Source organism: Leptonotus elevatus, chromosome 9 (genome assembly GCF_054856555.1).
Source record: "Leptonotus elevatus isolate MCC_2025b chromosome 9, RoL_Lele_1.0, whole genome shotgun sequence".
NCBI classification, from domain to species: Eukaryota; Metazoa; Chordata; class Actinopteri; order Syngnathiformes; family Syngnathidae; genus Leptonotus; species Leptonotus elevatus.
In genome coordinates, this window is record NC_141247.1 from 23,569,157 (window position 1) to 23,593,275 (window position 24,119).

At 38.7% G+C, this 24,119-nt stretch overlaps 1 protein-coding gene across 2 annotated transcripts in view; it reads left to right on the forward strand.

Annotated features, from left to right (window-relative positions):
- The window catches only part of slit3 (slit homolog 3 (Drosophila)), a 240,606-nt gene that overhangs the window by 166,035 nt on the left and 50,452 nt on the right, over nt 1-24,119 (forward strand). For both annotated transcript variants that reach the window (XM_086084418.1, XM_086084417.1), the window contains exons 12-19: nt 603-674; nt 1,210-1,353; nt 1,801-1,964; nt 4,559-4,709; nt 8,824-8,898; nt 14,284-14,427; nt 16,281-16,424; nt 20,514-20,677. In XM_086084418.1, coding sequence (XP_085940544.1) covers nt 603-674; nt 1,210-1,353; nt 1,801-1,964; nt 4,559-4,709; nt 8,824-8,898; nt 14,284-14,427; nt 16,281-16,424; nt 20,514-20,677 — 1,058 coding nt within the window. The remainder of the gene's footprint in view (nt 1-602; nt 675-1,209; nt 1,354-1,800; nt 1,965-4,558; nt 4,710-8,823; nt 8,899-14,283; nt 14,428-16,280; nt 16,425-20,513; nt 20,678-24,119) is intronic.

Consider the following 24,119-nt stretch of genomic DNA (forward strand, 5'->3'; position numbering starts at 1 on the left):
ATGGGAAAGTTTAAGATTTCAGGTATTTTTTAATTTCTGCAAAAAAATATGAACTTGAGAAAACTATAGAGAGCTATGGTATTTACTTTTCCGTTTAACTTTTTAAGATGTAAATTAAATAAGTAATAAGTAAATACCTGGCGAAAAAAGCGTTGCCAGTTAATTATTGTAAAATTACTATGAAAATCTTACATATTAATGTATTTTTTTTGCATTTTTTTACATTGTATATAAATTACATTTTAGATTTAAAAAAGTTAATAACTGGCAAAAAAAAAAAGTTGCCAGCTAATTATTGTACAACCTGTTTATTACTATAAAAATCTGACATATTACTGTATTTTTTTTTGCATTTTTTTCTGTACTGTATATAAATTACATTTTAGATTAAATAAGTTACTAACTGGCAAAAAAAAAAAGTTGTCAGCTAATTATTGTACAACCTGTTAATTACTATAAAAATCTTACATATTACTGTAATTTTTATTTTATTTTTTGCATTTTTTCTGTATATAAATTCCAGTTACTTCAAATGTTGAAAATGGTGCTTGATGCACATCGTGGCCTAAATAATGACATTGTTGACTGTCCGGTACCGGCAGGGTGCTCTACGGCAACAAGATCGCTGAGCTGCCAAAAGGATTGTTTGACGGCCTGGTGTCCCTGCAGCTACTGTAAGTACCCCAATCTGTACAAAGGCTTCACCGTAGTGAATGCAAAGATTATGAATCAGAAAGACAAATGTCTCTACATCTGTCCTCCGCCAGCGTGTGTCAAACACTGAACAGTAATCATATAATAACACAAGTGTGTGCTGCTCATGAATTCTTGTGGGGGTGACATTCAAAACTGCGGCAGCGTTGCAGGATGTGGTCAAAAATAAATAAAGAATTCAACGTAAGTGTGACATATGGTCCTTGCAAACGCTGCAGTCTACCAGCGGAAACTGCTAATGTTCTGGGACTTTTCCCTCGTAAAGTGAAGTCAAGCAAAGACAATGAGGATGAGCGAATCCAGCCGGTAATTTTTCTGCACATTTGGGTGTGATCATCCGGGTAGAGACAAAGGTTGCATCCCCCGTTATCCCCGTCTCCTACCTTGCCTTTCACACCCTCACAATGCATTTGATGCCATTAAAAAATGCTTCTCGCCAATTCTCACCAAGCATGCAGCGAAATGTGAAAGTTGTGAAATCCTCGCTTGTTTCAGCCTCCTGAACGCCAACAAGATCAACTGCCTCCGCGTCAACGCCTTCCAGGACTTGCACAATCTCAATCTCCTCTCGCTGTATGACAATAAGTTGCAAACCATCAGCAAGGGACTTTTCACACCGCTGCGCTCCATCAAAACTCTGTAAGTACTTACAAACTCTTTGTCTTAACAACAACGACACAAGCTAATTAAATTGTCTGCATGTTGAGCGCAAAAAGGATGGGGCCCTAAGATTGACCCTTGAGGAACGCCGCAGGAAAAGGCTGATAGATTCGAACTCACGGGGGTCAACAAAAGCCGCAGGAAAGAAAAAAAGAAGATAAATAGGATTTTCTTTGAGATGCCTACCCAGTCCCTAGTCTTGTTTAAAAACCTAAAAAGGAGACCAAGCAAAACCCGGGACTGACATTTAAGCAGACACGTGTAGCCTAAAGAGCTGTTGTACAAAATATCAGATGAAAAAGTGTTAAAATAATGAGGTAAATAAAGCAGTTCCTCACAAATCGGCACTGACGACTGTCATAGTCACCGGGCAGCAGTATAAAGAAAGCACACAGTGACAGATGCATTTTCTGCCCCCCCCCACAGTCATCTGGCCCAGAATCCCTTTATGTGTGACTGTCACCTGAAGTGGCTGGCCGACTTTCTGTTCGACAACCCCATCGAGACCAGCGGGGCGCGTTGCAGCCACCCCAGAAGGCTGGCCAACAAGCGCATCAGTCAAGTCAAAGGCAAGAAGTTCCGTTGCACAGGTAAGGGCAGCGCACAAAAAGGGCATCAAGAGCGTGGCCGATTTTAGGAAAGTAGTTTTCAGGTGTGGGTACTTGAGGAATTTTCTGATGACCCTCCCTACATCTACTAGTCAAAATAGGATTGTGTATTTTTTTTTTAACCTCTTTGAGATCAGCAACACAACATAAGATGTAAGTAACTGTGGTAATTGAAAATAGAATTGTAATTCTCTAAAAAAACACACACACACACACAAGAAAGATGTACTTTTGTAGTTTTTACTATTAGCTAATTTAGCATTTTTTAGTTTGCCACGTTAGCAAAGCTATTGGGGGGGGGGTCCTAGCTTAAAAGCTAGCTAGCTCATACACAACATGTGACAAGTTGAGCAATAAGTTGATAAAATATTTGAAAATAGAATTTGTTTTGTCTTTATAAGATTTTAAAATGTATTTAAGAGAAATGTTTGATTTTGGCAGAAAGAATGTTTTGGGCTAAGTGTTAAAAAAAAAAAAAGCCTAGCCTTCAAAATTTCTCAAATTCTTTAAAAGAAAACGCAAGAAAGATGTCCATTTGTAGTTGTTACTATTAGCTAATTTAGCATTTTTTAGTTTGCCACGTTAGCAAAGCTTCAGGAGGGTGAGGGGCGGTTTGTCGTTTTGCTAGCTTAAAAGCTAGCTAGCTCACAGACAACATGCTACATGTTGAGTTGATAAAAGATTTGATAATAGAATTTGTTGTGTCTTTATAAGTCTGATTTTTTTTTCTTTTAAGAGATCAGTTTGATGTTGTTGTATCACTACTAACGTCTTGACTGTTCCAGTCGTGTTCATTTTCAAACTACGTATAATGTTACAGTGGCTTACGTTTAGGACTAAAACCTCTGTTTTTCCGACACTACTGCATTTTTGTCATGATGGTGGTTAGCCAAAACTTAGGTGGTACAATGGAAAACTGAAAACCACTGATGCCGTTGGCGCCTATAATGACACCTCAAACTGGTTCTGGCTGCCCTCTCCTTGCATCTCCTCTTGCTCCCTGGACGTTTCTGGACCTTCGCCGCCGCCATCCTCTCTTCCCGCTCTGTTTGCTCCCCTCGCCCCTCTTGCCTCCCATGCCCCGCCTCCTGTGTGGACCCGCGCTCTGATTGGCTCGTGCAGCTGTCTCTTGTGCTTGATCTAACCATGTGGCCCCGCCTGCTGTGGCATCACATGGTTCCGTCAAGCGCCAGGGACCGCCCGGCACACGCTCGCCTGCGTCTACCGGCCAATCACGTGACTCGGAGCCTTAACTGATGTTGCAATCAAGCGCGTCATCTGTGAAAGACTGTGACATGAATGCCCCTTTTCCACTGCATGGTGCCCACTCGGCTTCATACACAGGTCTACTGTACTTGGCAAAACCAAGATGCTACATTGCTAAAAATAACATCTAACCAAGATTAAATTGATCAAAATCAGGGTAAAATGATTACTTCTAGCATTCTTCATTCGTGATAGGCATGATTTGTGATAGGCAGTTAGCTTGCTAGCTAGCCAGCTAGCTATTTCTTAGTATAGGTCAGTTTTAAAACAAGCTAGCTAGCTAGCTATGTCTTAGAATAGGTCAGTTTTAAAACATTGGTAGCAAGCTATTTTTGTATAGATTTTTTTTCAGATAACTTTGCTTAAATTACGCAATACAATTCTAATCTCATCACTTTTTTTAGCTTTTCAAGATTCATTTTTGCAGTGACGTACTCATTGGATGTAAATGCCACGGTCACGTTAGCTTACTTTGTTGCTGTGCCGTAGTGTCTAATAATTTGTTTGCGCCCTGCCCATTTTCTTGTCGCCCCTCGAATGAATGTGCTCATTTGTCAGCGTGTCTCGTTTTGACTGATGAACTCACTCACTGTGCAGCGCAATGAAAAAAAATTGCGTATTTGAACCTTTTTTTTTTTCTTCATATTTGGTGGTCTGTATTGGGAGACATTAATTTTTTTTCTATAAGTGAAGAATTTGAAGTGATTTAATAATAATGTGTTCCACTCTAGCTTTAAATGACCGCACTGTGTATTGTTAAATGAAGTCATGACAAACTAAATTGGAAGTGACCTGAGATTGGAACAGAAGAAACAGGTAGCGAGTAGCGACGGTACCGCTAATCGCCACTTTAATTAATGCACGACACGTCCGCTGAGATTTGAGGTCGCTCGCACACCTGCTCCAGCTGCAAAACGGTTGTACGGCAGCGCTTCAGTGGCTAGCATGGCTCATCCCAGCGCCCCTTTTTAAAACCCTCTTCTGTTGCCACTAAAGTAACAACTAATGAGCTTTCTGTATTCTTAAAAAAAAAGGATATCTCTTCAACTGTTTTTCCTTACTTTTCACCCTTATAACAACCGATGGTTGTGGCAGCCCAGAGACTTTATTAAAAATAAATTATTCCGCTCATGAGAGGAGCAAACTTTACTATGCTGATGGGAAAAGTCATATTCAAGTGTGCGTGTGTTTTAATTAGAATGCAGGAATTCCGTATGTTTGTAGAAATTCCACGAACACGATCATACCATGCAAATGAGTCGGCTTTGTTTTCCCGCCTTAGTCACTTTTTGTCGCTCCCTTGTGGACAGGTCAAGAGGACTATCGCAGCCGTCTGAGCGGCGACTGTTTCCAGGACTTGGTTTGTCCCGAGAAATGCCGCTGCGAGGGCACCATGGTGGACTGTTCCAATCTGAAACTGACCCGCATTCCCTCACACATCCCCGAACACACCACCGACCTGTAAGTCATGCAAAAAGATGATCAACCGCAAGCATGCGTTTGCGAAACAATGTCTTGTGTGGAAACAATTTCAGAACTGAAGCTGTTGTAATATGCATGCCAGGCCTATTGGTGGCGCTGTCAAGAAGAAACACTACTTCACACGTGCTTGTCCTTTCAAATTGAATTGCAAAACGTCTCTGAAATAAGCGTATGTAGGCTCTGAATTTGTCGCCATCAAACCGAGGTTTTTACAGTTAAAAAAAAAACTAATGAAGTACCTAACATTAAAATTGAGAAGAACATTTTCATTAAATAAAATAAAATCTTGATCGATCGTGTAAAATAAAAGAATACTTAAACATTTTATAAAACTAATTATAGCAAAAATTTACATTTTCTTATGTTAACTAATTTTATACATGAACTTTCTGGGTTAATTTCCAGTGTATTTATTTCAGTGTTACCGTATGGATGTAGAGAAGAAAGAAGGTCGAACATAAATTACTTTGTTACACGATACAGATCTTTTTTTTGTCTGCACTCCACGAATAATCTATATATTTTTTTTAAACCTAACACTAATACTAAAACTAATAAAACCTCAATTATCAATGAATAAAAACTAACACATCCACTTTAAAAACAAAAATTAACTCAATTGAAAACGAAAATCTAACGAAAATTGATGCCCTACCAACATGGCCGCCACCTTGGCACACTTTTTAGCCTGCTCTAGTCTACTATAAGTACGTTTATCAGTGATGAATGCAAGCCGCAATCATTTGACCAACATATCCCTTGATGGCGCCACAGCGCCATTTACTGGTGCGTTGGCGAATTGCAACCAATTATGGAACGTATGACGGCGTATTAGGGCCACGCATAAATGTATATATTTTTTATAGGGCGGGGGCAATAGTCCGAGAAAAAAAACGTGCAAATTTGCCACTTTAACGAGTGGCAAATTTGCTAGTGGCAAATTTGCGAGAAAATAACTCAGAAACTTACGACAAATACACGTGGCGTAGCTGTAGTCTATAGTCTGTAAGGGTTGGTTGGCGGTTAATGGGACACTGCTTATAAAATGAAAAGGCAGGATGGCGACGGTTTCATTCTTAATTTAAACTTTACTCGTCATTCACCGCAGCTAGCGCGACAACACTTCCTGATCCGCTGTCAGCTGACTAAACACTAACCAATCAGAAGCTAGCCTACTTTAGGAGAACAGCAGATTTGACACATCAACTTCGATACTTGTACAAAAATAAATTAAAAAAATGTATGAATGTGTAAATAATAATTCTGGAAACATAAATGTACAAGTAAATATACATTTTCACAAATTAACTTAAAGGCATCTTTGTTGCTGGACGTACCCAACGCTTCAAACATCATACGGTTAATCTCTGCTAAAGCAATTACGATCTCCTTGTTTGAAAATCCGACCAAAAAGTATTGCAAACATCCGAGTAGTACGATACGTGTATTTTTCGTAGGAGTTTTTTTTCTGGCAAATTTCCGACTTTATAGAGTGGCAAATTTGCAAGTTTTTTCTCTGAATATTAACCCCCCTCTGAAAAAAAAAATTAAAAAAAATATATATATATATACGTGGCCCTGATACGCCGTCTTAGGACCGAACAGACTTTGGGTACTGTAAAAAGTTTTGAGTGGACTGGACACTATTTCCGATCTGTTAAATTGAGCTTCCGCCGCATTTAGGAACAAATCTTAGAATTCACTTAAAAGGGACTGCAACATGAAAAATCAACTTTTTGCCGCTCCAATATCTACAGCACACCTTCACAAAAAGTGCACCTCACATCTCCTGTAGGAATACACGAAACATTCCCAATCTTGCCGTGTCAGTCGCTATCTTCTTCTTTCATTTTTATTTTTATTTTTTTTAGCTTCCATGTTAAAAAGAAAAAAAAATGTCCCGTCTCCCTCGGAGACCCCAAAGGAGCCATCATGACATCCGGCATCTCTCACACTAGCATACTGAACAGTCCCTTATATCCTTTTTTTTTTTTTTTTTTTGCAGTGATAAATGGGCCAGCGCAACGAGCGCAATATGCAACAGGGATATCCTGATTACATTGTGAGCAGGCTTAAAGTATTGTGGCTCTGTGTTCAGCTTCTACCGGAGCCTGATAGGGGATTATTATAATAAGAAAAGAGCCCAAGACGACGACCTGCTCGGTATTCAGCGGGGCCGCTCGACATAAAGAACGACATGAAATGTAAGGACGGCGAAGCAATACGAGATGAAGTCGACTCCTCAGAGGCGCGCATAAAGGGAAAACACTGGTTGCCGCAAAGCGCACTGATGCAGAGGAACTCAAATATTCATAAAGAAATATATACAAATGGTCCAAGAATACAAATGAGTGCGGAATACAAAGAACCTTGATGATAATAATGGCTGTCTCTGTCATTCAGATGCAAGGACCTCCGCGCAAATATTGCGAATGATGATTTTCTTTCATGCATTCCAAACGAGGAATTTGCCAAAAGCGAGACGCGGCGTGCGGTTCGATCAGGGGATGTCGTTGATATTTGTCAACTGGGTGGGGCATGTGAAGCCCTTTGGGACTCTTGTGTGATTAAGGGCTATATAAATAGACTTGACGAGACATGTAAAAGGCATACATACACGAAATAAAAGAAAAATCGACATAAGTGGAAGATGAAATAAAAAGGAATGCTTGCTCAATGTTGGATGGTGGAGAGGGGTGAGGAGAGAGGGGAAGTGACAGTAAAACAGGCCAAAATCCAGTCAAGAATGTATCGACTATAAATCCCTTTTTATTGTGCTATGCGTATTCCTCACAAGGGGTGTGCCCAAAAATCTATTCTCTTTTTCTTTTTTTTAGAGAGAGCTCAGAAATCGATTCTCATTTAGTACGATTCAGAATCGTTGCCTTTATTTGGAGCGCTATTTATGTTGTACCCGATTTGGCCACTTAGGGGCAGTGTGGTTCCACGCGGTCTAACGCACTGTTAAGTTGTAGCCACATTAGAGTGTTAGAAGGAAAAAGTCACGATCAAGTTATTCCATTAAAAGTTGTTTTTTTGCAGTGTGGAGCCGTTCGAGTAGCGCGCTAATTAGCATTAGCGAGTCAGACAGGAGTAGATCATTACAATTCAATCTTTAGATTGAAGCAAAAAAATCATTGTCAATCATATCATTTTGAATCAAAAATCGCTCTTAATCGAAAATTGATTCTGATCTGAATCGAATCGCAGGCCCAAAAATCGGAATCGAATCGAGTCGTGAGACATTCAAAGATTCCCACCCCCATTCCTCACTATGCAGTTTAATGTTTTGGAGTGTTTTTTCTATACATGTTTTGAGAGCCAAAATGTCCAATTATGGAATTTAGTAATTAAAAAAAAAACATCATTATTATGTTGTCTGCTGTATTCAGCAATTTCTCAAAAGACACAAACCTGAAAATAGGATGTAGTATTAAAGTCTTAGTATTGGCCTGAAATTGGTGATTTTTTTTACCAGTATTAAATATTCATAACAGTATTATGCATCACAATAAAATAATACACTACTGGAATCGTAATGCCCATATAACAAAATATGAAAATATTCATCTTTGAAATTTTTACGCACGACATCTTACACTTAAAAACACGCATCCAGAAAAACCAATGGCCTCTATAACCTGCCTCATTAAAACATTATTGTGGATTCTTCCTCCCACCTGCTATGACATTTATTGGTGAGAATATCTTCATATTTAAAGACACTCTCTGAGATCACATACTTTATAGTGTGATTAAAGTTGTCTTTCATGCCTATATATGCAGCGCATTATAACCTCAATTGTGCTAAACTAGCAAAGTAAAAAATAGCCTCAATAAAGCAGATGTCTGCTTTTGTCAGGGCTTTGGGCATTGCGGGTATTGATGACCCCATAGAAGTGATTCATTGTCGTCCTCTTTTTTTTTTTTTTTTTCACCCTGTGCGCTAAATTAGCAACATCGTTTCTCTTGCCTTGTTAACATTTGAAGAGTCACTCAAGGCGAACCTTCTCGCAGTCTGTTTTTTTTTTTTAAAACTGTGTTTGCTTTGAAAGATGGAAATTGTGACCGAATTGATCTTTTTGCCGCGCAGGCGGCTGAACGACAACGAGATCGCCGTACTGGAGGCGTCCGGGATGTTCAAGAAGCTGACCAACTTGAGGAAAATGTACGTATGGGTCATTGTGACGCAGCACTTTCTTGCTTCCTCAAGAGTCTTTCACATGCCCGCTGTTTAAGCGTGCCAGCGCATGAGCCTTCTTGGGCAAGGGGGGCACCGAAGGGTAAAAAACTGTTTTCTTGGCGACTGAGGTCATGATGACATTCAAATTCCTTTGGCGGCTCCTTTTGAACTTTGTCATGATCATCCTCACACTCCATCAACTTGCTGCTAGCTCTCTTAGCTAACAACCTCTCCAGGCATGCAGCAGACAACTGGCAAAATTGTTCAATTGTAATTTTTAAAAATGTATTAAAATTAAAAAAAAATTAATAATAATAAACTTTCATTTACTTTCAAATTATATATGATTAATTTTACAAAATGACAATTAAATTAAAACCATTGCTGCTGTAAAGGATTCTAGTATTTTTTTGCAATAGGTGGGTTAGCAGACAACTGGCAAAATTGTTAAATTGTCATTTAAAACATGTATTAAAATAATTAAATTTATATAGTGAACATGAATTATTATAAATAATTAATTTGACAAAATTACAACTAAATTCAAACCATTGCTGGATAAGGATTTTAGTATTTTATGCGATAGGTGGGTTAGCAGACAACTGGCAAAATTGTTAAATTGTCATTTAAAACATGTATTAAAATAATTAAATTTATATAGTGAACATGAATTATTATAAATAATTAATTTGACAAAATTACAACTAAATTCAAACCATTGCTGGATAAGGATTCTAGTATTTTTTTGCAATAGGTGGGTTAGCAGACAACTGGCAAAATTGTTAAATTGTCATTTTAAAAATTTCTTAAAATAATTACATTTATATAGTGAACATTAATTATTATAAATAATTAATTTTACAAAATTACAACTAAATGAAAACCATTGCTGGACAAGGATTCTAGTATTTTATACATTATATTTTCATTCATGAGATTGGATGATCAGAAATGTATTCCTATAAGAGGTCAAATACTTAATTCATGCTACTTTTATAACGTGTATTTTTGTGCATTTTGACTGATATTCTGTCTATTGTCTTAACTCATTCACTGCCATTGACGGCTATACACGTCAAAAGTTCATTTGAACTATTTCTATTAGTTTTACATTTTTTTCCATTTTTATTAACAAGAGTATGAAACAATAGATTTTTTTTGTACATTTAGAACTAGTGAAGTCATGCCATTAATTACGATTAAAAATTGTAATCGCCTGATGCCCCTAATTTTGAATAATATTTTCTTTAAAAAAAAATGTTTTTTTTAATAATCTTTTTTTTTTTATAAGAAAAGATTACAAAAAATTAGTGGCGTCAGGCGATTACATTTTTTAATTGTAATTAATCGCATGACTTCACTAGTTAACTCACGATTAATCACAAATTTTATATTTGTTCTCATACAATTTAAAAAATCTAGATTTTCATACTCTTGTTAACGAAAGTGGTAAAAAATGTTAAACTCATAGAAATAGTTCCAATGAATTTTTGCCGTCTATAGCTGTCAATCATTTCTTTGTAAGCAATCTTAGAAGTTGTACAAGGGATCCGATCATTATTTTCCCCAACCGCTGGATGACACCTGATGATATATTGTGGATGTCAACAAGCATGCATTTCTAGCTTGATCTGACAGTCGAGTGAGACCATTTTCCTTTTTTTGGGTCCGTTGACGCCTTGATGCGTGCAATGGCGGCAGTGCGATCATTCTGGAGGTCCCCGCAACTTGCTCTATATATGTTTGTTAAGGCAGCAGCACACGCACGGAGCAAACGTTATCTGTCTAGTTCAGGGGACGTCTCATTATTATGCAAATTAGGTGGCCGTTCCCTGTCGACCGTTTCAACATTTGTTCCGCCCGTGTTCTCTTATACCGAGCTGGCGTACGCTGATCTCTTTCGGTGTGTTCTGACAAGAATTTACTAGGAATCTGCACTGCAAAATTGAGCATGAATAAAACATTATTCGCGCCGGATGTGAGATTAGGGGCGGCCTGATGAAAATGTATGCTTTTGCTCAAGTTCTAATGTTTAGTTTTGATTGGCGCTGTCGAGATCGATTAATTTAAGGATAATACAGTGCCGTGTGATGCAAGTGACCCATTTTATGAGTTTTTCGAGAGCCGAGCTGAGGGAAATAATTGAGCTTTGTGATGCCAGTGAACTCAACTCAACATTAGAAGCAGAGAATGAAAAATTCTTTAAAAAAACAGACTTCAAGCTGAATTGTATATTGTGCATCAAAAAAACGCTACGTACCTTTTAGGGCTGTCAGGCGATACCAATTTTAATCGTAATTAATCACATGACTTCAATAGTTAACTCAGAATCAATCATATCATTTGTATGTTCTAAATGTTTGCCCCCACACCCCAGAAGTTTTCATACTCTTGTCAGCATAACATTTTGAAAAAATATGAAACTAATAGTATTTTATTTATTTATTTATTTAATTATTTTTTTCTTCTTTCTTTTTCTTTTCTAAAGAGCTCAGTATTGTTCATTTGGAAATGTCATCATCATTGCTCTTTATTTTTTATTATTTTTATTATTATTATTATTTTTATTTATTATTATATATTTTTTTAACTAATAGTATTTTATTAGAACTAATAGTCATTTCATAATTCATAAAATGTAAAATGAGTGTGATATGATTTGTGTTGAGGGTCATTTTTCTGCCACTAGATGGCATAATTGCATTTGTAAGACATTGGTGACAGCTCAGTGCATTTTTCTTTTCATATTAAAAGCGATCTAATCTTTAACATGAAGTAACTTGTGAAATTCTGCAAATTTTTTACATTGTAAAATACAACAGCGGAGATTTGAAAATCATCTATGATGGACAAATTAGTTGAAAGATCGGTTGCGTTGTAATTAGGGTTGTCAGGCGATTTTTAAATCGTAATTAATCACATGACTTCAATAGTTAACTCATCATTAATCGCAAATTTTATATCAGTTCTAAATATACAATAAAATGTACAATAAATGTTTTTCTAAATTGCCATACTCTTGTTAACATAAAAGTGGAAAAAAATTGAAACTAATACAAATATGGCTGCATCTTTTCGTCATTGATACAGTAATTTCATAATAATTCATAAAACTGAGTTAAAATCAAAAAGATTTACTGTTCTGTAAGTGTGATATTGATTTGTGTTGAGGTAATTTTTTCTGCCACTAGATGGCATAATTGCATTTTTAAGACGTTGGTGACAGCTCAGTGCATTTTTCTTTAACATGAAGTAACTGTAAAATACAACTTGACCCCAGTCTCCACAGATATATGCAGTTACAAAATTTATTATTGCAAAATTTTGACGTGGACGCGTCCACTGCGTTGCGCCTGGAATTCCCCCAGTACAGCCTTTGCAAATAAGAAGCAGTCATTAATCACACATGAAATGAACTTTAAATTCAAAATTAACGCACTCATTTTGACACCCCTAGTACTTTTCCGCTTTGTTCGCTATAGCTTAATGCTAACAAATCTATTCAGCTTTTAGCAAAGTTTGAACAACAAAACAAGTGCACACGGGGAGGGAAATTGAGACGGAAAAGGCGGAAACAAATAAGTTGAGGAAGAGGAAATGGACGAGAGACGGAAGAAGAGGAGGCCAATATTAAGCGGAAATCGAGGATTGGCCTTGGATTTGGATTTACAACTTTGCTTTATCTACAACCTGCTCTCGTGTGTGTGCGCAGTGTGATGGAGTCAGGTTGTGTGTTGAGAAAAAAAAAAAAAAAAAAAAAAGACCAACAGTTGATTTATTGGAGAGGAAATTGCTAACCATCCCGCAGCGTCACCGCCGATATAGATTGTCCGCGCTCTCATTTCCATTTTGCTCCTCTCAATTCCTTCCGTCTGTTCTTCATCCTCTCATCCTCTTCCTCTCCCACGGCGCCGATAAGAGGCGGCGTGTGCGCGCGGCTTCCCCGAGGATCCTCGGGGGCCGCGATAGGCATCATCTCGACTTATTGTCTTTGTGGCTTTTCATTTTTAATTTTTTGCCGGGAGATAGATGGTCGTCACTTGTCAGATGATAGTGAGGACGCAACAGGAAATCCTCAGGTTGCCGAAGAGCAACAGGAGGGTACACCTGCACAAGCTAACGAGAGCTAATGCAGGAAGTGTGACAAGAATGGACTCAGTGACAAGTGGAATTCGCCATCTCGGTGATGAAGTGCTGCCCCCATGAATGAAAATACAGTCACGCCTCTTTGGTGTTATTACAGGGGTTTGCTGAGATGGACTCAGTTTTGGGCTCAACAAGTGGCGCCATCCTTAGTTGCCACGGTAACAAAAGTTGTACTCTGCATTGACCCCGCAGTAGAGGTTGTGGATAGCATGCTTTAATTGTTGTTCCTTTTTTTATGGCAAAGGGATGTCACTGCTCTGGGTAAACCTCAGATTGTAGATGTAGATGTCTCTTAAATAGAGCTATTAGAAGCGCTGTATTAAGAATTTTGCAACGTGTCCACTGTATGCGCCATATGCACAGATCCGCACCCTAATTGACAAGTGGAATTCAGCAGTTTGGTGGTGAAGTGCTGCACCTATGAGTGAAAATAGAATTGATGAATTGAGGTTTTTTTAGGCAGGGGGAGCAGAAAGCTACAGTCCTGGTTGCCATGACAACCAAAGATGTATTCAATACTGACCCTGCAGTAGAGGCGGGTAAAATATATATATTTTTTTGATGCACATCATGTCCATTTTTTTCTGATTTATTTGGCAGATAATTTTGCTGAAATTAAGAAATCATTGCATTTATTTTATCCTTAATTTTTTTAACTCATTCACTGCCATTGATGGCTACAGACGTCAAAAATGTATTTGAACTATTTCTTAGTTTCACATTTTTTTGAGTGTGACAACCTAGAATTTTTTTATTGTACATTTAGAATGGATATAAAATTTGTGATTAATCGTGAGTTAACTATTGAAGTCATGCGTTAAATTACAATTAAACAATTTAATCGTCTGACGCCCCTAATTTTTAATAATCTTTATTTTTCTTTCTTTGTTTTATTAGGGGCATCAGGCGATTATTTTTTTTAAATTGTAATTAATCACATGACTTCACTAGTTAACTCAAGATTAATCACAAATTTTATATCTGTTCTAAATGTACAATACATGTTTTTTTCTAGGTTTTCATACTCTTGTTAACAAAAGTGGGAAAAAATTTGAAACTAATAGAAATAGTTCAAATGAATTTTTGACGTCTTTAGCCGTCAATGGCAGTAAACGAGTTAAAAGACTTATACTCAAAATGTGCTTTTGACTGGTAAATGTTTAGTCTAGTCACTGAAGTGTCATTTTTAGGACCAACTTGTTCATGATGACTTGTTTGTTGCAGCAACTTGAGCAACAACAAACTGCGGGACATCCGCGAGGGAGCTTTCGACGGAGCGTCTGCGGTTCTGGAGCTTCTCCTGACTGGCAACAAGATCACAGGACTGCAGGGGCGAATGTTCCGAGGCCTCGCCGGCTTGAAAACGCTGTAAGTGTTCAGTCTGACCTTGCATAATTCACACAATTGGTTATTTATTAAAAAAAAAAAAAAAAAAAAAAAAAAGTCCTCCGTTCCGTTTCTCTGTTTTTGTGCTGAGGTCAAAGCAGTAAATACTTTGGCGGCATCTTGGTTCTGAGAAACTATGTTGAACTGAATTGAGGAGCTTTATTTAGACAAAAGTAGTGCTTTGATACAATCTGGTGACGTTTTGGTGCCCAGGAATTATTTTGGGAGTGAGGTATTTGTGACATCTATAGGATAATACAGTTGATAAACAAATACAGTGTTCCTTCATTTTCCGTTTGGATTAGGTTCCAAAAACTACCCGCAATAAATGCAATCCGCGAAGTAGTTAGCTTTATGTTTTACATTTATTATTAATGTTTTAAGATTCTAAAACCCTTCACCACCAGATGCGGCAAAGGTCCAGAAAGTAAAAACCCTGCCCTGCTTTAGCCCCTGGTGCTAGCAGGTAAACGAGCACCATGGGAGCTAGCTAGGGAGCTAGCTAGATAGCACCTGGGTACTAAAGCCAAACTGCGGCAGAGTTTTTACATTCTGGACCTGGATTCGCCACCTCTATTCACCCCAGAGTTTATACGCTTTTCTCATCGAGGCATTTACATTTTCTTACATTTCTCTCTTGTCTAAACCTTCATAAATTTTATCAAATAGATACATTAGAGCATGCTAATTACCCACAGATTTAAGCTATTTGTGGCAAGCCTCTGTCTCTATCCCATACGAACAGCAAACATTTTTGCATTTGGAATCAATAACGGAACACATTAGTTAACTTGGTAGATGTGTGCGCCATCGTGGTGGAAGAATGCTCATAAACATGACAAACACGCAACGTTCGAAGGAGGACTGGATGTTTTTATGTAACGTTGAGGGGGAAAAAAATGTTCTGGAATCCAAGCATCAGCAGAGGATGCTGTTAAACGCGCATTAATTGTTGGCTTTTACAGCCTAAATGCCTTTTTGATTTGTGTTAGTAACTGATACTGTGGGACTGTTTATTCAGCCACCCTGAAATCAAAGCTAATGACAGCCTCATTTAGCCACCCACGCTATGCTGGCTAGCATCCAATTAGGGGGTTACACGATAGCGCACCAAATCATGTGCCAAGCTAATGTCGTCTGTACATTACCCAGCTAATGCTATCATTTATATATGTGCGGGCTGATGACTCTCTAATGGCATCAAAAGCGTCTCTGTCTCATGTTAAGCGGCTCCATGCTACAGTAATAGCCGAGCTAACTCGGTTAGCCTCCCCGCGGTTTGCTAACTAACTCGATTAGCCGCGGCCCACGTGACTCCAAGACGACCACGGCTGATGTCTCGGGACAGACTCCATTGCGGTTGTCCTTTAGGGACCGGTCAGATCGTATTATGCTATTTAATCCGCTTTATTTTTCTTTTCTTCCACTCAAAGTAGACGTTTTGTTGCCAAGGCACACATGGCTAACGCTCTATTTGACAAAGGCCAGTTTAAAACTTATGTTTGGTTTTGACAGAGGAGTATAAACATGAGAATGTTTGGCATTAGTTTAGTGTTTGACAGGCAACACCTGCCCGACACTATATTAACTTAAGTGTTGTCTTTGTAACTAAAACCGCCAATTGACATCCGCGTTGTTGCTATAAATACTTCATAAATGCGCGTGTGCAGGTACTCATCTTCCAGTGCAAATATTTGCCTAACAGATTACATTTCCCCTCCCGTAAGCCAACTTGTATTTCCAGCCAATTATATTTGCAATCTGATTTTCATGTAGAATTGAGAGATGAGTGACAAAGAGGGATTTATTGGTTGGATTGTCTGAACGCGTTCCAGAATGCTGCGGAGCAACCAGATCAGCTGCATTGACAACACCACATTTACCGGCCTGAGCTCGGTTCGTCTGCTGTCGCTGTACGACAACCGGATCTCCAGCATCTCCCCGGGAGCCTTTGCCACCCTGCACTCTCTGTCGACAATGTGAGTCATGTTTTTTTTTTGTTTGTTTTTTGTCCTCCTGTAGCTTTAGGCGGCGTCGCAAGCACATACTTTATATTTGAGAAATTTCACACCAAATAAAAATATTGACAATATTTTCTATGCAGCCCCACTAGTCTAAATATGGTATTCTGGTTAATATTGCGTTAGTGGAATATAAGTTAGCAGCAAAATCCAGCTGTTTTTATCCATTTCAGGGGCGGGGCCATTTTGCCACTTACTGTCGAGGGGAAATGACATCACAGTTGCTCAGGTCTCAGGCAACAACTAATCACTGCTCAGCTTAAAACAAACAAACAGGTGAGCTGTGATTGGTCGTTGCCTGAGCCCTGAGCAACTGTGATGTCATCTTCAGTCGACAGCAAGTGGCAAAATGGCCGCCCCCTGAGGTGGATAAAAACGGCTGGATTTTGCTGCTTCACTTATATTCCACTAACGCAATAGCAACCAGAATACCGTATTTAGACTAGTGACGTCCCATATAACATATTATTGTCAAGAAATGTTTAAGTTGACTTACACTTGAAATGGATACTTGACTTATTGAGCCATTTTCAGCAGCAAAAAGTTATTTTGTCCAGAATTAATTTGGTAACTTCATTATTTTTCATGTAAAATGAATACCTTTAAATACAAATTGTTCCACTTGCTGTCGACTGATGATGACATCACCCGTGCTGAGGAAGTAGGTAACGACCAATCATGGCTCAGTTTGCTCACCAAACCCAGAAAACAGGTGAGCCATAATTAGTCGTTACCTACTTCATCAGCACAGGTGATGTCATCTTCAGTCGACAGCCAGTGGGAAAAAAATAGTTTTTAAAGTTATTAATTGTACAAGAAAAATACTAAAATACAACTTTTTACTGCTGATAACGGCTAATGAGTCACGTATCCCTTTAAGACACACTGTTTTATAGTTAGTAAAATAATTGTTGTTAATTTAGTCTCATTTAACTGACATATTATGTACAACAAAATTCTAAAACCATACGTACGCCGTAGAAGGGTATTAAAGGTTATAATTGTTTCTAGCCTTGAACAAACGGTTAATCAATTGTACTGTTTTGTGAACTGAGATTTTTGTCACCTTAGCAAGAACCTGAAATGTAGCGAAATTGATTTCCCCGTTTTTTTTCCTAGCTTGTTCTCATGTAAACTTAGCCTAAGGCTAGTTATATCGGCCGCGTTCCCCGTTGCGATTACGTGGGAGCGAAAGGGATGCTCGTCTTCCATCTTGTGACCACCTACTGTACATGTGAAGGTTGTAAATAGCGCATTATATCAGCGTAATAAAACCTCACAAGTTGATCTTTACTTTTTACTGTGAACACATACCGCACTGTAAAAGTCTCCCCCTCAAAACAACAAGAGCTCGTATACCCGTCACCTTTGATTCAAGTTTCTGCCTCGTTCTTTTCTGGAGGCAAGTTTTGACATAAAGTTTGGCAAATACGGATTGCGGCATAAACTTGAGCTTGCAGCAGAGTTTCAGCAGAACGGCTTCGATAGAAGATCATTCAAAAAGCCTCCTTTTCCTTTCACATAATTCAAGAAGTCGCTCTTTCCTTTCATACAGAATCCGGATAAAGTGGGATTTTTATTTTTAGATGAGCTATTTATTTTTGTGCTTTAGCCTTACATCAGTCTCGGTGTTCATGTTTAACTCATTCACTGCCATTGACGGCTATAGACGTCAAAAATTCATTTAACTATTTCTATTAGTTTAACATTTTTCTCACTTTTGTTAACAAGAGTATGAAAACTTAGAATGTTTTTATTTTATTAGAACAGATATAAAATGTGTGATTAATCGTGAGGTTACTAGTGAAGTCATGCGATTAATTACGATGACAAATTTTAATCGTCTGATGCCCCTAATTTTTAATAATCTTTTGTTTAAAAAAAGAAAAAAGAAAAAAATTATTACAATTATTGTGTTTTGTTTTTTTTTTAAGAAAATATTTTTTACAATTAGAGGTGTCAGGCAATTCATTTTTTAAAATTGTGATTAATCGTTAGGTAACTAGTGAAGTCATGCGATTAATTACGGTGAAAAATTGTAATCGTCTGACGCCCTTCATTTTTAATAATATTTTCTTTAAAAAAAGATTACAAATTAAAAAATAATGACAATTATTATTTTTTTTTTTTTTTAAGAAAATATTTTTTTTAATTAGAGGCGTCAGGCAATTATTTTTTTTAAATCGTAATTAATTGCATGACTTCACTAGTTAACTCACGATTAATCACAAATTTGATATCTGTTCTAAGTGGAATTTTTTTTTTTACTTTATAGAAATAGTTCAAATGAATTGATGACGTCTATAGCCGTCAATGGCAGTGAATGAGTTAATTGGCACCATAAACGTACAATTGTTGCTGAAAGCCAGTTTGCTCATTTCCTTATCTGCCTGGTGTATTATTATTTATTTATTTTTTAAGCGTCCCCTCCGCCAGCCCACCTCTCGTTTCCCAGTAGAGTGTGTGGGTTTAATTAAAAGATTAACACGTCGGGAAGGGGAAGGAAGGGATTTTGCTGAGGTCGGGTCGCCACACGACAAGGTCATTTCATCGCGAGGAAATGAAAAAAAATCACTGGCCCTCCTAAGCTATAGCAACAACCTTTTACCATTGTGGTATTTGGGAAAAATGCTTTTAAAAAGAATGGAAATGCTATCGTTTGGTTAGAGACTTTTGGAGTTTTGACATAATAGATCTTGCTTGAACTAAATGGACATTGTGTGGCTCCTGGCGTCAGTCACATTAACTCTCTCACTCCCAGCCATTTTCACTGAAGCAACCCCCTTCGCTCCCAACTGGTTTATCGGATTTTGACTGATTTTGCAAGGCTCACAGAAAATGTTGTTCTATTGCTATAAAAACATGTAACCTACCAAAAGAAAGATTAGAGTCTCTTCTTTCATCAGGAAAAAAAAGTATATTTGTATCTTTTTACGTTTTGCCGAAATTAGCATTTGAATATAGCTAAGTTTCGTCATTATTCACAAATCTGTTTAAAACAGTGAGGGAAATGGCTTATTGCAACATGACCCTGGTTGATCTCTTATACTCTGCTGCCACCTGTCACGCTTCTGTATGCTCTAGCGTAAAAAAAAAAGTATAAATATGTTTTTGTGAGCATTGTAATATTTAAAGTAGAACGTATTTAAATACGTTTTGGGGAGCAAATGAGTTAAATAGTGACGATTTGAGGTAGTTTTGATTGCGTGGAAGCAACAGACGTCTGGCGGAGTTGCAAGCAAAGGTGATGGTACATCTTTCAACACGACAATGTTGCAGCAAAGTCAATAGGCTTGTTTAGTATTGTAACCATGGCAACAAAGGTCCCCAAAGCTGCAACACAGTAGTGCTGACCTATCATTCATATTTCAAGATGAACTTTTGTCTCGGAAGATGATGCCAGCGCGCAAAGCCTTCCTCCTCCTCCTCTTCGTCCTCCTCCTCCTCCTCCTCCCCCCATCAGGTTTAATATGCCTCAGCATAAATATCGCATGAGCTGTCGGAAAGGCAACAAAACGCTATGAGAAGTCATGGAAAAAAGGGGAATACGATGAATAAGATAACCTTCTTTTCTTTTCTTCCGTTTCTTTCACTCGTTGGCTCGCCCCGGCCTGCTTATCGCTGCCTCTCTGTATCTCATTTAGTTCCGAAAATGAATACAAAATGAACGATAACCTTTTTCTCCCGGCCTCTTTTATTCCCCCCCATCATGCACTTGCATCTAAATGTATTCGATTTTACGACCAAATGTGCCTAAGTAGTTTGCCGTGTTGTAAAGTCAACACGGAAATTCTGCTGTTCTTAGCAACGGCTGGCTCGCTTGTTTGTGGAGTCCCGTCTGTTTTGAATGCAAAACTGAAGAAGGGCCGAGTTGCCTTGGTTCCACTTTTGCGGATACGAGCAGGAAATATTCCTAAGGCATTGTCTGTAGAATATTACATTGGGCGCTCAACAGATTGATGGCACCTTCGCCCGCAGTCTCCTTTGGAACAAAATCAGCCTTCTTCATCTTCAGCTGAGCCAAACCATGCGTGTTTTTTTTTGCAGAAACCTTCTGTCCAACCCGTACGTGTGCGACTGTCACTTGGCCTGGTTGGGTCAGTGGTTGAAGAAGACCAGAGTGGTGAGCGGAAACCCTCGTTGTCAGAGGCCCGCCTTCCTCAAGGAGATCCCCATCCAGGACGTGGCCAACCCGGACTTCACATGCGACGGTGAGACGACGAGCGCCGGCGCGTACGTTGGTTCGATTTGGGGCTAGTAGATCGTGATCCTCAAGTCCTCTTCGGCTCACATTTTCTCAAACGTTCAGTGAAATGTTATTCAACCAAAATATGCTGAAGGTAGCCAAGATCAAATGTCAACCAAGACAATACTCATTGTCAAACGTTTTTTTGACCTGGCAGAGATCGTCGTCCAATTCTGATCCTTACCCTTATTGATTTTTATTTTATTTTATTCACACACCAAAATGATCAATCTTGATCTTGGCAGGATCCGTTCTTAGTGATAGATACTCCCACGCTTTAGCTTTGACGTACATCCAGTTCTCAACAAGCGCTGCAACACCAGACGCACATATTGACAATGTTCTTCTATCTTTAAAAAAAAAATACTAAATGTAGTCAAGATAAACGAACACAATTGGTTGATTGTTTCTCTCAAAAATGTTATCAACAGTCGGGTTTCCATCCCATTGTTTTGAAATTTTTAAGCGAATTTACTGAAAATGCGCAAAACGCACATGCGACTTATGACTGTTACGACTCCGCCACGTCGACGCCATAGAGATATGATCCACCAATAATTTAATCGAAGAAGAAGAAAAACAGGAAGCGACTGCGCCGTGCGATGACGTCGTATGAGTTTGCTTTTGTCATTCTTGATAAGCCGTAGCATTTCTTTGCTGTTTTCCATCTAAAATTGCATTAATATTCGCTTCTTTAATTAATTCCAAAAGGATTTTTGTTTCGTCATCCCCCCAAAACTTACCTTACTTTATCGTCCGACATTGCTTTTGGTACTACAAAAGTACGTGTGACGTAATATCCGGTCAAAATGTGCGACGTGCATCCGGTCTTGTCAGCGTTTATTCGCAAAACCTGTTTCCAGAGCCAAAATTCGCATTTTCCTTTTTTCGATACGCATCAAAATCCATCCCCCTTTTTTTTGCAAATTTTGGGCCTTTTTTTTTACATTTCTAGCGTTTCCATTCAGTTTTATTTTTGCATTTTTGGGAAAATTCTAATAAAAATGGATGAATGGAAACCCCACTAATGGAAATGACAAAACAAGCTCCAATATTCAATACTAGGAATTTGCCAATTTAAATGTTGTTTGTGTATTGTAAAGTCAAGTTAACCCCACAATCACAACAAGACAAAAAAAAATTTGTCTCTCAACATGCTTGCCAGATATTTTTACACTTTATGATTCTTCATTTATAGCACTTTTCCACCTTAAAAGGCCCTCAAAGCGCTTTACATTTTGACCACTCGTTCACCTACGGATGACGCAGCATGAGGAGCAACCGGGGGTTAGAAATGGTCACAGTGGCCTGGGATCAAACCCGCAACCGGGGTTGCGAGATGGATCACTCTACCACTGAGCCACACCAGCTCCAATGTAAGAGAATTGAGTCGTACCACTGCCAGTAGATGCCCATCGGAGTCAAGAACCTTTTTAGGCTTGTCAAGCGTCATCACCAGACAATTAAAAATCGTAACAGCTCGGGTGTCCACAAAACCATCACCGGTATTGATTTTGAATGACATCCATATCAAGCGGCCTCAAAGTAAGGTTTACACGGTTCATCTGAGGTTCCGCTCTTCCCCGTCTTGCAAGGACGTTTAAGAGGTCGTAGCTATGGATAAATTAAAACAAATAAAATCGACTAATGGTACACGAGGGTTGGCGCTTTCCGACCTACCACTTGGAAAAACAGATTTGGAACGTCGCAAAGTCGCAGTTCCGAATGGAACAAATAGTAGATGAAGTCATCTGACGTCAAACGTTAGCGGCCAAAGACACGCTAAAATACGATAGTTGAAATACGTCTACAGTATCTGCGCTTATTAGTTCCATATTAGTTGATATATCATCTGTCATCATTTTTTTAAAAATAGTCAAAACTGCCACAAAAAAAATTACTTTTCTTGCCAGGACTGCTGACGGTCAAATGACTAATTCAGAAACAAAACAAATACCATATCGCGGTTGTCACTGTTTACTTTAAATTGGAACATTCTGAGGTTGGACATCGTAACCTCCTGGTAGGATATTCCCATCAGTGTTGAGCGTAGCATAAAAAAAAAAAAAGAAAAAAAAAAGATTAAATTCTCATGAGAGGAAAGGAAATTGAAATGATCAGGGTGTAATTGTTCGCATTATGTCATGTTGTGCCAGCGGGTCTCTGGTTGAGTACTCAACTTGAACAAACTGGGCAGCGGTTCAGCGCTCATTACGTTTAACCAAGCGTCCAGATGCTCACGTCCGTCTTTTGAGGCCGGGCTCGCGCCTTACGTCATCTGCCTTGTCGGCCGCGTTGTTATTTTGGAGACACGGCGGCCCATAAGCGCGCCTCCCACATCCTCGGCGGGGTACTCGGCGCGATCGCTAACCGCTGGCCAGCAGCCTCCGATGACATCATGACATCACTTTGTGGTTCCCGCTCCGACGCTGCCGTTTACCGCGACAATGCCGTCCCATCGCCACCGGGGCTGCTTGTATCGACGCTGTGGCGATTGTCTTCATCCAGAATGACTCGCAATTCATTTTCACTCTTCTGATCATTTCACAAGTTTTTTATTAAAGATCAGCTTGGAAAGTCGTTAGCTGGTTTGGCTCCGGTTAAAAAGTTGGTGTAAGATTTGAATATATGAAGTCATATAAGTGCAATTGACGTGGTTTATTACACGTTCAAACACTTGTAGCCCTGCAGTATTTTGGTCGTTGGGTATGATGTGTAAATCAGACCTACGGAGTTAAAAGGTTGCTGGTTTGACTTCCGATTGCCAGATTGAAGGTACACTCTAAAAACAGTGGGGTCAAAAATGGACCAATCCTCTACTTGGTTAAATTTGACCCAACTTTGAGTCAAGAAATGGGGTGTTTTAGTGTAAGACAACTCATAAATATTGGTCAGATCCTTTACTTGGGTCAAAAAATTGGGTCATTTTGCATAAAACAACCCAGAAAGTTGGGTCAAATTGACCCATAAAGTGGACCGGTCCATTTTTTATCCATAACTGGGTTACTTTTGACCCAACAGTTTTTTAGAGTTTATAATGCGGTTTTGGAGTCAGCGCAAAGTAACAGAATCCCAGCGATTTGTCTGAGAGTCTTACGACTTTTCCCCTTGTCCAAAATGTTGGCTGTTTTGGGAATGAAGGATGACATTGGGGAAGAATTTGAAAAAATAAATCTGTTGTTATATTTCATGCTGATTAAAACTAAAAGTGGTGTGCTGATTCCAAAATTGCATTTTTTTCCCTCTGTCAAGTTTTTTCTCCACAGTTTACACCCCAGATAAGCAAAATTTCACTGATTAGCTCTAGAAAGACTGTAGTAAGAAGAGATGATTTTACGATTGAACTCATCTACAGCTAAGTGGCAACTTTTCTATTAACCTTGTAACCATGGCCATATCGTAAGTTC